We start from the raw sequence: 13,405 nt of genomic DNA on the forward strand, positions 1-13,405 counted from the left end.
GCTGATTTTTGCCACACTTAGGGTGCAAGGACAAGGGTTTGAAGCCAACAAGCTTCTACTTTCAGTGATGCTACCATTGGTGGCTCACTCTTCTAATCTTAGCTCATTAGAGGATGAGATCATGAGATCTGAGGACCACAGTTCAAAGCCAGCCCAGGCAAGAAATTCTGTGAGATGCTTATCCTAAGTTAACCATAAAGAGCCAAAAGTGGAACTATGGCTTAAATGCTAGAGTGCTAGCCTCGAGAGACAAAAATATAAGGAACAGTGCTCAGGCCCTGAGTTCAAGCATATGCGTGCACACACACACACACACACACACACACACACACACACACACACACACACACACACACACAATGTCCATTTGATAGAATTATTTCCCATTTTCCTGATTTAGCATATGCTTTCCAACCTTAAAGATATTTGTGCTTTCAGAATTTGTGAAAAGTTTTTATTTTGTGTGTGTATGTGTTTTTTTTTTAAGCCAGAGAGGCATCAACTTTATAAGGAGAGATCATACCACCTCCACAACTACACTCCCCTCCTTCTCCCCTCCCCCCCCCCAGCCTAAATTGTAAAGTTTGTTTTTCAACATAGTGTCTTGTACATCTCATTGTTACAATGGGTCCACCTGTATCCCTATTTAAACATTTTGCTTTTTCCCTTCCCCTCCCCAAATTATACCCACATCAAATACAGTGAAAACAGGGGTTACACCGTGGGGGAGGGACATACAAAGCAACAAAGAAATCACATGGTACCTTATAAATACATTAGAAACAAAAGGAGGAGGCAACAGTGCTCGATAAGAAATGTACTCATTACCTTGCTCATGTAACCGTAACCCCTCTTCACAGAATTTTCACAATAAAAAACTTATTAAAAATAAATTTTAAAAATGATGAAAATTTCCACCTTTTTACCCTGCAAATATGAGTCATATTTTTGAAGTAAAATGACCCACAACTAATCCTACCTCCTATTAATGGAGGGTCACTGACCACATTTACAGAAAGTGAAGTTGGCCTCGTATTAGAAACATGGGAATGACAGCATAACTGCTGGCTATAATGCAAAAGTCTTCTAAAAATGTCATTGTAGGATGACTGGAAGTTTTACCCAAAATGTGGCAAGGTATTATTCCAGTAATAAAAAAAAAAACCCTACCACCCCTGGATAAGCAATCAAAGAACTAGTGTTTCTGTGGTGTTTTTAGTCTTACAAGTTACATGCTTATGAGCACTGGGACTTTGCCTCTTACAAAGAAGGCGTGAATCGTACTCTCTGTGTCTGTCTGGCAGGGCTTTTATGAATAATAAAATTGCTGTGTACAGAAAGTGTTTTTGAGCTTAGCAAAAGTGGTCTGTTCCCAGAGAAGTCAGAAAATAAGGAGTTATTAGTGGGAAATCACACACGTAAAAATAGCTAAACTGGGCTAGGTGCCTTGGCTCACACCTGTAATCCTAGTTAACTCAGAGGCTGAGATTGGAGGACTGTGGTTCAACACTAGCCTGGGCAGGGTAGTCTGCGAGACTTTTATCTACAAATTATTACCAAATAAGCATGAATAGAACAGTGTCTTAAAGTGTTAGAGTGCTAGCCTTTTGTGTACAAAGCTCAAGGTCACTGCCTAGGCCATGAGTTTAAGCCCCAGAACTGGTATACACACACACCCACCCACCCACACCCACACCCACACACACACACACACATGCACATACACACACACATATGCGCACACGAGTGTTTGTGTGCGTGCGCCTCTAAGCTCTGATTTCAAAGTTAGAGAAATATACACAAACTGATTATGAGTCTATAGCAGTTTATTTTCTGAGTGTGCTACTACAATCTAGAAAACTCAGGAAGAGAAAAGCTAGTATATTAGTCACTGTTCATTAGAAGACACAGGTATTAATTAATGGATTGGTTTTGAAGGATTGGTTCACCCCAGTCCTGGAGGCTGAGATGTTCTGCCTCTCAAGCTGGTATATTTTTCAGTACTGGCCTAAAGGCCTGAAAATCAGGAGATTAAATGGTGTAAATTCAGGACAGGATGGGATGAGATGTTTCAGCTCAACTAGTGAGGCAAGACAATGTAGATAAATTCTTCTGTTCTCTGACTTCAGTTTATTCAGGTTCCCTCAACCACTTTGGGGAAGCCTAATGAATTCACCAACTCAAATGCTAATCTCAATCTCAAACTCAAATATCTCATTCAAGCAGACACTTCTCTTTTTTTGATTCTAGCTATCTCCTTCCACAGGCTTTTCTTTGGCGATAAAAGCATACAAATTTCAGCTAATATTCTCCTTTCTGCTTCTTTACTATAAAACATAGGTTAGAAACAATCCCTAGACAACATCCTTGTCTTTCAGTTCTCATGTTTCCATTTCATCCTTTGTGAGATCTCAGTGGTTTCCATTTGCATGTGGTCATCTGTTAAGCTGACTTTCAACTCCTGAAGCATTGCAAGTATAGTTTAGCTACTCTGTGGTCCGGTCTGTTGTGCTTGTTGAGATTTGTCTTTACTCTTGATGTCAGTAGTGGTCAATAGTCTTTAATTTTGTGCTGAGAATTACAATAAATAAAAAAGTATCTATAGAAATGATCCTTTAGGAGGAACTTTATTTGTCTTGGTTAGGCTCCTGAGGAAACTAGCAGTTTTGGGACAGATTTAATGCTGGTTCCAGGCTCTGTTTTCTGATAGTTTTGAGTAATATTGAAATGGCTGTCTGTATGTGAAAGGACTGTTCATATTTGTGTCTAGTTGTAGATGAAACTTCTTAAAGTTTTTTAAATTAATACTTTAACTAGATGTATTAATGAATTTGGTGTGATATTTCCATATATGAATGTAGCATGCATTGTTTTTGTTCCATTATCCTTTTTGCTGTCTTCTTCCACTCCCTAGCAACCTTCTCAGTCTCTAGTAATCACTATTCTATTCAGGTCAAGTTTTGCTTTAATTTAATTTATTTATTAATTTCCACCAGAGACGTTGTACTGAAATTTTAATTATGGTACTAAGTGTTCATGTGACTGTTTCATGTTAGGTATTGTAATGATATTATAGTTGCTATAATTACTATAACTTCACTGTGGCTCTGTCATTAAATGAGTATTTTAGAACTGTGCTGATACTTTTTTTTACTGCTTCAGAAGTCACTGTGATTTTGATTAAGAAAAGACCTAAAATTTTATTGTAAGAAAGGCATGCCTATAATCCTAGTACTCAGAAGGCTGAACCTGGATTGTGAGTTTGAGGTTAGTCTAAACTCTCTAGTGAGAACCTGTCTCTTTAAAACAATTCTTGTAGTGAAAGTATATTTTATATTTACATTGAAAAGACACACATATTTCCAAACTTGATGTGTTTACTTATTGTACAAGTGACAAGTTTCTTGCTTAAGCAAGAGAAGAATCTTGAGTCATACATATTTTTGGAAGGAGTGCTAGTCCTGGGGCTTGAACTTAGGGCCTAGGCCTTTTCATTCAAGACTAACACTCTACCTCTTGAGCTACAGCTTTATTTCTGGCTTTTTGGTGGTTAATTGAAGATGAGAGTCTTATGGATTTTTCTGTCAGGATTGTCTTTGAACTGCTATATTCATATTTCAATCTCTTGAGTTGTTTAAGGTTATAGATGTGAACCAACAGTGCCCAGAATCAAGTTATATTTCTGATTATGATTTTTAACACAAATCTGTGAGTAGGATAGGCATTTGGGACATTAAAATAACTTAGGCAAAATAACCGACACACCTTTGTCAAAGCATCATAGGATAGTGTCATATTACAAATATATGTTAGCCTAAAAAGTAGGAAAATAATAACAATAAACAAGCCTATGCTTGTTACTTATATTAGAATGAAACTCCATGTCAGAAAGTGAAACTCACAATAAGTAAACAGAAAAAAATCCATGACTTAGAGATAAGAGCAATATGACAGTATTTCTTTAAAACCAGTGCTGAGATCTGTTTGAATTCTTGTTTTTGATTTTAGTGATGACAATCTCTGGCCTCAGAATTATATCCCATGATTCCTATCATATTTGTAATCTTTAATTTTGATTAATATTAGGTAATGATGGTTGAGTAAAGACAAAAAATGGTTGCATGAAGAATCTACCTCTTCTTCCAACAAATTTGTTTCATGACTTTTTCTTTGGTTTTTGTTAACAGTATAATTCTGAATGGGCAAATCCCCAAGTTGGTTTCATACATGTTAGTTCTTTTGTCCAATGCTAATCATTTTAGTTAAAGATACCAATATAATTTGCTAGTATAAACTTAATACACAGTTGTTTTCCCAATGCATGGTAAATTTTAATTGTGAAAAGAAAACAGGGTTTTGGTTTGCCCTGTGGAAAAGATTAGAGTGAAGACAGATACTCAGAGTAAGGTAATACTTGACCTGCAGGCAGAACTTAATCTTTGTGACTAAATCAGTGGATTAGATTGAGATTTGACATCTCTATAGAAATAGGACATCTTAAACTGCCAGCTACCACCTAGCATTATCCTGACTCATTCGTTTCTCCTGGGGAACACTGGATGTACATTCAATGATAATTCCTCTGGCACTATCCCTGTACCATTAGCCCAAGTCTCCTGTCCAAGTCAGAACCCAGTCCAACTAGGCTACTCTGCAATGATACTGCCTTCAGGAAACATAGCCAGGGATTATTTCTTGAGAATAATTTGCATTCTCTAAGAATGCAAATTATAATCACTTGATACTGTCTCATTAATTCCAGTAGCCCTTAGAAAGAGTGGTTGAAGGGAAATAACAAAATGCTGAAATAAGGATACAGGTTGGCCAAAGCATTTTGACAATTTCCCTAGAAGTTGTCCTTTAGAAGAAACCAGAAAGGAAAAACAACTTTTGATTAATATTGAGCAGCAACAATAAAAACAAACACAGCTGAGTGATGCAAAGATCGTACTCTGGGCTCACCTTTCTAAACCCTGGTTTCCTAGTCAGCTGGTACACAGGCTGACTCTGCTCCTCGAGTACATGAAGCCTTGCTGTATATTTTTCTGTTAGTCCTTGTTAAGCCTGACAGCAAAGAAGTTCTAACAGTCAAGCTATAGAAACATTTTAAAGAATGATCTAAACTTTCAATGATCGGTGTACAAGAGCACAAAGGGGACAGACGTTAATATCAAAGAATGTTTCTGGTATGTGTTTACTTATTTTCAGCTAGAATGCTTTTACTGGCTTCAAGGAAATAATTATTTTAACTTCATTATCATTCTATTTCTAGGTGGAGCACCAGTACTCCCATAAATTCACAGTGGTGGTATTAAGAGCCACTAAAGTGACTAAGGGGACTTTTGGTGACATGCGTAAGTACCTTAGGTGTTTTGTTTTGTTTTTGTTTTTGTGTTTTGCAAATATTGAGCTCTGGAGCAGCGTTCATTTGCTTGAGTTCCTTGATTAGCCAGAAGCTTTTCCTTCCTTAAATGAGATCGTCTGAGATAATCTGAAGAGTTTCTGACCTGGTTTTCTGTGAGAATAGCCTTTACATTAGCCAAGTGCACCTGTAGTCAGACAAAATGACTGATGACATAAAGGTCTCTGGAATTCAAGGTTCGGTTTCATTCTGTCAGGGAAGAGGGCTGCGTCAAGATTTCAAACAAGTGCTTCTGCAAGATATTGTGCTTAGGGGAATAGCAAGTGCAGTGTCTATAATTCCCACTCTAGTGTGGATGTTGGTTATGTGTGGGATAGTTATAGAAACTGGCCTAAGAGCATCTGCAAAGATGTGAAATAATTCATTGGCAGGATCTTTAAAATGTTTTTCCTGTTAATCATATAATTCAAATGATTAGAGTTCATGGAAGTTGGGAAAGAAGGAGAAATAAATATTAAGATGTTATATTTGGTACAGTTTATGATTTTTGCCAAAATAGGAGAATGGGTAGTTTAATCCTCAGAACAAGTTTTAAAGAAAGAACAAAACTGTAAATTATCATTGTGAAAAATAGAGAATACTTTCATGCAATAAGGCCAAAAAAACAGATAGCCTGTTTTGTTTTGCCTCTGTCATCATATCACAGTCATCAAAGAAGACTTCTGATACCAGATAAGTCCTAGGTTGTTTTATCCAGCAGCTCTCTCTCCCTAAACCTAATATTGGATTCCCTTAATTTGCTGGAGAAGCTCAAAGAACTGAGAAACACTTATTTATATTTGACACTTTACTAGAAAAGATTTATAAAGTATATTAGTGAGAGAGACAATGTGTAGAGTGAAGTACAGGGTTTAGGAAATAACATTTCCATACCTTTTCCTCTAAGTGTCACCAGCTTGGATCATCTTCTTGTTCAGTTATGCTGGGGTGCTGAGAACCTTGTCTTTTGGGTGTCTGTGGAGACTGAAGTTCATACCTAATGGTAACAGACTGGGTGTGGAAAGCCAGTCCTGGTCTGTCTGCCCCAGCATTCTTCTAGGCCTCTCTGGGCAACATTCTTCCCTCCAGGGTATGGATCAGAAGGCTGTCCAGGACACAAAGATGAAGAAAGAGTAGAAGTTCTGTGACTGGTCTTGAAGAAGAGAAATTCTGGATTTTGTGGCTTGCCTTGGAGAAGGCGTCATAAGCCAAAAGATGTGATCAAAGATACTCTATGATGATATCACTTAAAAGTGACCTTTAGACCAGTCCTCAAGAGAAGAATTTCCTGGGGGTGAGAGCAAGAAGTCTCACACAGGGAAAACACCACATTCAAAGGCAGCAGAACAGAGCAATAGCCTTAAGTAATTAAAGATTAGGACTGATTTTTCTTAACATATGTGTACAACAGCAAGAATTTGATAGCCTTTTAGTAATTAACAAGTACCATGATTGGGTTTTTACTGAAAAACATTCTGTTCATAGTATAGTATAATAAATACTAAGAATATTAAAAATATTGGAGGAGAGGGTAGCAAGTCATTTTCTTTTTGTTTTAGTAAGTTTTTAACTGTGAAAATACTGTACAGAGGGGTTACAGTTACATGAGCAAGGTAGTGAGTATAGTTCTTTTTTTAATTTTTATTTATTTTTTATTGTGAAAATAGTGAGTATAGTTCTTATCAAGCATTGTTGCCTCCTCCTTTGTTTTTCTCCTACCATCCCTTCCTTCCCACCTCCACAACTACACTCCCACCACCCACCTAAATTGTAAAGTTCATTTTTCAACATAGTGTCTTGTACATCTCATTGTTGCAATGGGTCAACCTGTATCCCTATTTAAACATTTTGTTTATTCCCTTCCCCTCCCTGAATTATACCAACATCAAATACAGTGAAAACAAAGGTTATTCCGTTGGGAAGGAACATCGCCCCAGTTGTTAGGAAATGGAAAGACTTGGAAAAAAATTATATTAAGTGAAGTAAGCCAGGCCCAGAGAAACATAGGTCCCATGGTTTTCCTTATTTGTAATAACTAGTATATGTCTGAGACAAGTAGAAAAGGTCAAAAGCTATATACATATGACCAGATAAGATGATATTAATGAACCCCAAGATAGGGACACAAGTGGTTTTTTTCTTTCTTGTAAGTCATTTTCTTAAAGGAATAAGAAAGACTCAAGCTTGTTAAAATATGAAAAGTCTCTGATAGAGAGGGAAATCTTTAATTTTAAGAAAAATAAAGAATGTGAGCTCTGTAGCGGAGCCCTTGGTGGATATAGACTAGAGTAATGTGTAGATATAAGAAATAAGAATGGGCCAGGCACTGGTGGCTCATGCCTGTAATCCTAGCTACTCAGGAGGCTGAGATCTGAGGATCGCGGTTCAAAGCCAGCCCGGGCAGGAGAGACCGTGAGACTCCTATCTCCAATAAACCACCAGAAAACCGGAAGTGGCGCTGTAGCTCAAGTGGTAGAGTGCTCGCCTTGAGCTGAAGAGCTGAGGGACAGCGCCCAGGCCCAGAGTTCAAGCCTCACGACTGACAAAAAAAAAAAAAAAGAAATAAGAATGGGAATTAGAATCTGACAGATGTGTGTGGGAACAATGTCAGTCTCTTTTAAACTGGTATGAATCACAGTGTGGTGTATTAAATTATAGACATTAGTCTGTCCATCTAATCACTGTTACTGGTGTTTTTCTTATTTTCTTATTTTGTTATTTATGATCTTTGAACATTCATTGTTTTAACTGGCAAGTCTCTGGGAGAAAAGCTCCTGTGAATGAGAACCTATAATAAAAGCCACTGTAAAGACCTGAATTTCCCAGGGCCTTAAGGAAAAGCCTTACAAGGTTTGTAAGGCTTTACAACCGAGCTAACAGGTTGTACTATTTGTTGAAAAGACCATTCTTTATTGTACTTAACACTATGCCAATTATTAGCCAGGCATGCAAAAGATTGACCTAATTTGACTTTTAAAACATAGTAATTATGTTTTAGGCAAAGCAGAAGGGTTCTTTTGTATAGAGACAATGGCTGTCACTGTGGTTATGATGCATCCTTCCAACAGCAGCTCAGGGTCTGTACTGTTCTTTCCAACTGGTGTGAATAGGAGTTTGTTTGTACCAGGTCCCAGACGCTTGGGCAGTGGCTACTGACTATAATATATATGGAAAAGAGAATAAAGCTGTGTTTTGGGTCCCCAAATTTTACATGACACAGTTAGATCCTTCAGCTCTAGAAGTTTCTTTTTTAACGTACCCTTTATAAGTTTCTTTTTTAAAATACCTATGAAAGGATCAGGCACTGTGATGAACTGCCAGAAGAAAAGGGTATTATGTTAAAATGTGTATTCACCACTTATAAGTTGGCTCGTTTTCTATAAGTTATTACATTATCCATGGTATCTCTCATTATCATTATATTTTATAGGTATTAAATATTGTATCTCATCATAATATATGGTATTATACTATAATATGTTATTATTGTAATTGGTAGAGAGTGGTAGCCAGCCTCTTGTAGTGACCATCTGTCTGCTGGAAGTTGGGAAATGACAAGAAGGAATAAGAGGAAGTTTTGGAGAAATACAGTGCATGGGAAGGTTAGGCTAAAAAGGCAAAAGACTAGTACCAAACACTTCATTTTTCAGAAGTTATAGGTGTTGTCATGAGAAAAGGTATAGGTATACTCTTCTGAGAATAGTTTTAATGATATTTCCTGATATACTTAAGCTTTTCAAATGATCAAGAAAGCTAAATTTGATCTATTTGTACATGAAAGTTCTTTAAAGACAGATAAGAATAAAACCTCTAAAATGTTTTTAGAAATTATATAACTATTAATTAAAACTAAGATCTGGAAGACCAGAAAAACAGGATCCTACAATCCAAGCTTATATTATTAAAAAGTAATTTCACAAAAATAAAAATATTAAAAAATAACTTTTCCACCTTCTATATGTTATTAAATGTGACAGCTGACTATCAGGGCTCTCTGCTTTGCTTGTATCTTCTTAATAATGCCAAACAATCAAATAGCTATATCCTGGTAAAATATCTGCATATGAATTCTTTGATTTTGGTAATACTAAGATTTATATACTTATAACACATATATAAAATTGATACATTATACTAAGCAACTGTATGTACAAATACACTTGTGCATTGTTAAAACATCATAACAAAACCAGCAGCATTCCACAAACTATTTTCTGATGGGGTCAGAGGTAACATCTTTTTTTTTTTGCACAACACCTACCTATTTTATTAGTATATATAAATTGTACAAAGTAATGGGTTTCATTATGAAATTTTTATACATGTATATGATATACTTTGATCTTATTCACCTCCCACACTCTCTTGTCTCTCCACCCCCATTCAACATATTTCATAGGTTAGGAGCAAGTGTGGTACCTAGAATCAAAATGACCTAGGTGCCAATTTTGCTTTTGCCGTTTGCTGGTATTCTGACTATGGGAAGCTGCTTACCTTCTTCTACACTCTTTACTATTTGCCATGATTTCACAACTTATTCAAGAATCCAGGTACTGTTGGCTCTTGCCAGTAAACCTAGCTACTCAGGAGGGTGAGATCTGAGAATTTTGAAACCAGCCTGGGCATACATGTCTCTGAGACTTTTTTTTTGTTGGTCATGGGGCCTGACCTCTCAGCCTGGGCACTATCCCTCAAGCTCTTCAGCTCAAGGCTATTAGCTCTACCACTTGAGCCACAGTGCCACTTCTGGCTTTTTCTGCTTATGTGATGATGAAGAATCGAACCCAGGGCCTCATATATGCAAGGGAAGCATTCTTCCATTGAGCCACCTTCCCAGCCTCTCCCTTTTTTGGGGTTAGTTGTGGGATTTGAACCCTGGGCCTGGGCACTGTCCCTTAGCACTTCAGTTCAAGGCTAGTGCAGAGCTAACATCTTATTTCATTAGTTAATTAATTAATTAGGGCTATTCTGATACCACATTTCATTATGTGGAGAGGCTTAATCTGGATTCAAACTCACGGACTTCCTGCTTTAGCTTTCACAAGCGCTGGGATTAAGTGTGTGAGCCATCACCCCCAGCTTGGATTTACATTTTAATTATAACATCTCTTTCATTTCTTAGTTTTCATCTGAAGATCCTTGGTCAACCAAAAGCAAACTGGTTGCCGGTCCTTCTGATATACGGTTGCCAATCCCAGTATTACTGCATTGTCTCATATGTACCCAGTGCCCCAGTGCCAACCCGTCCCTACTTTCTTATGTTCAAGGTTAATTTGAAAGTGCTTGAAAGTTCCAATTTGCACCTGCCTAAAAGCCATTGGCATATACTTATTTCTGAAATATGTAATCTGAATTAACTTGCTAATGATACAGCTCTCTCTCATGAAGTTGTAAGAAGTTGTTATGGATTTGGCATGGTGACAGTGGTAAACTCCAAATTCTGTGCTCTTTCTTCTTGTAACAGAAATGAGGTGTTTGTGAGAGGACCAGAGTGAGAAGATTTTCAGTTGGTGAAAATTTTTGTGTGGCTTTAACAAATGGAACCCACAATTTTGGCTAATAAATCTCATTTTATAACCAAATGAAATAGCTGATATGAATCAAGTGTTCACTGAATTTCTTTCTTTTTTAAAATATATTTTTATTATTATTCACTGAATTTCTGCTCATTTGGGAAAATCATAGGTGTAGCAATAAAGGCTAGTTTGAGAATTCAGGACTACAGAAAGTCCTGTTTTATTCTGTAGGATGAAATGAGAAAAATGAATGCTGTCGTGTGTTTGTAAATGATAAAATAACCATACAAATATTAGATTTTTAAATTTCTTTCCTTGGATAGGCACTGAGGATTTGTTCTTGTGTCCTACTTTTGTTGGGAACTGCAATCTTTTCCCGTGTACATTTAGCATCATAAATATTGTCATGTCTAAGGAGAGTTATAGGATGGCAAATGGACCTAACTTTCCTTTGACAGTTTGGAGACACTGGAGTTTAGTGTATTGTGTGTGTGTGTACTTGTACGCAGGGCTTAGTACTCTCACTTGATTTTATTTGCTCAACACTGATATTCTACCACTTAAGCCATACTTCCACTTCTGGCTTTTTGTTTGTTATTTGTAGATTAGAAGCTCACAGACTGTCTTTCTTGTGCTGTTTTTGAACCATGATCCTGAGATCTTAGCTGAATAGCTAGGATTGCATGGGTGAGCCACCAACACCCAGGTTCAGAAAAAGTTTTGACACTCATTATATTTAACCCAGTTTTATAATATTATGATGTGTAATGTGTTAGATACTATTTTAAGATTTTTCTAAATTACTTTAGACTTTTATTTTTATAATGTCCATGTCTGAGGGTAGACTTTTAAATTCCATATAAACTTACAGAAAGATTTGTGTTCCTAATTTTTAAGTTGTTTTGCTATTTGCAGGTCCAAGGTTGATCTAACCTTCCAGAAACAATGCTCCTTGAATTTTAAGGTCCACATGAATCACCAGGGTAACTTGTCCAAAATGCAGGCTGTGATTCAGCAAGTTTGGGAAGTCAATTTTGATTTCAAGCATGCCCTGTGGGTTTATGTTCCTTATTTTGAGAAGCAGGGGCTAGGAAATTTCTTCTAGTTAATGCTTGCTTACCATGAGTTATTCAGGGTGATGGGTAGAACAAAAAAATTTTTTTGTACTGAGTGGATTATTCGATCCTTTATACTCTGCTTGAGAACAAGAAATAGTGGAATGGGTCTTCCTTGACTATCTCATTTTTTAAAAATACTTGCGGATACACATCTCTGATAATTGTCCAGACCTCAGTGGAATCCTGGTTCCTCTGGAATGTAATTAGGTAAGTGTGAACTTGCCTATGAGGAACTTGCTTTTTGTAACAATGAATGCTTATCTGACATAGTAGTAGGTTCTCAGAAGATATTGAAATACTGAATGATATAAATAAAAACATGTAATTATTGCTTTCTCCTTGAATGATGTTTTTTTATGGCATCAATAGGGAACTACTTTGAAAAATAATTTCATATTTCCTTTGTGGAGATTATAAATGTCTCATATCTGTCCACATCCAGTTGGAATATTTCAGAGGCACACCACACACAAATCTTATTATACCTTTAGATTAATATTTCCTTATAAAAATTATGGTGTTTGCAAGCGTGTGTGTATATGTGTCTGTGTGTGTTTGCCAGTATTGGGGCTTAAACTCAGGGACTGGGTGCAATCTCTTAGTTTTTTTTGTTGTTGTTTACTCAAGGGTGACACTCTATCATTGATCCACAACTCTGCTTTTATCTTTTTAGTGGTTAATTGGGAAAAAGAGTCTCAGGGACTTTTTTGCCCAGACTGGCTTGAAACCATAATCCTCAGATCTCAGTTTCCTAACTAGTTAGGATTATATGCATGAGCCACCTGAACCTAGATTGAGTTTTAAATTTTATTATTATTATTTTTTATAGCTAGCCTTGGCATTGGTCTATACCGGTTTCTAAAGTATTCGAAATTATTCTAAAGTATATCTTTTCTAAATTAAATACTTTCCTTCTTTTACCATTCAAGTTATGACCAAACTTGTGCTTTCATTTACAAATGCTTTTGGAATGTCTTTGAGCATCCATCCAAAATTTTAAAAACTCTGAATCTAATGAAATTATTTCCCAATGGTCTTTTCATGGAAGATAACTTCAGGATGAGTAAAATGTTCCATTACACATGCTTGTGTCACCTCTCTTATCTTTTATTATCTACATAGTGGAGAAATACGTTGTGTTTGGGAATAGAGAAATATAATGAAAACAATAATATAGCTTGTGGTATAATAATATAATAAGATATATGTCAGATAACTGTTACCCCTCTGTATAGCATCTTTAACAATAAAAACAACAAGGAGGCAACAATGCTTGATAAGAAATGTACTAGTTATCTTGCCCATGTAATTGTAACTCCTTTTATGGGATTCTTACAATAAAAATAAATAAATAAATAAATAAATAAAAT

General features: G+C 36.4%; 1 protein-coding gene across 2 annotated transcripts in view; it reads left to right on the plus strand.

Moving 5' to 3' along the window:
• Pla2g4a (phospholipase A2 group IVA) overlaps nucleotides 1-13,405 on the plus strand; it is a 127,394-nt gene that overhangs the window by 29,243 nt on the left and 84,746 nt on the right. For both annotated transcript variants that reach the window (XM_042674499.1, XM_042674500.1), the window contains exon 3: nucleotides 5,273-5,354. In XM_042674499.1, the coding sequence (XP_042530433.1) occupies nucleotides 5,273-5,354 (82 nt within the window). The remainder of the gene's footprint in view (nucleotides 1-5,272; nucleotides 5,355-13,405) is intronic.

The sequence above is a fragment of the Dipodomys spectabilis genome, unplaced genomic scaffold (assembly GCF_019054845.1).
Source record: "Dipodomys spectabilis isolate Male_0828 unplaced genomic scaffold, ASM1905484v1 ptg000019l, whole genome shotgun sequence".
Classification (NCBI taxonomy): Eukaryota; Metazoa; Chordata; class Mammalia; order Rodentia; family Heteromyidae; genus Dipodomys; species Dipodomys spectabilis.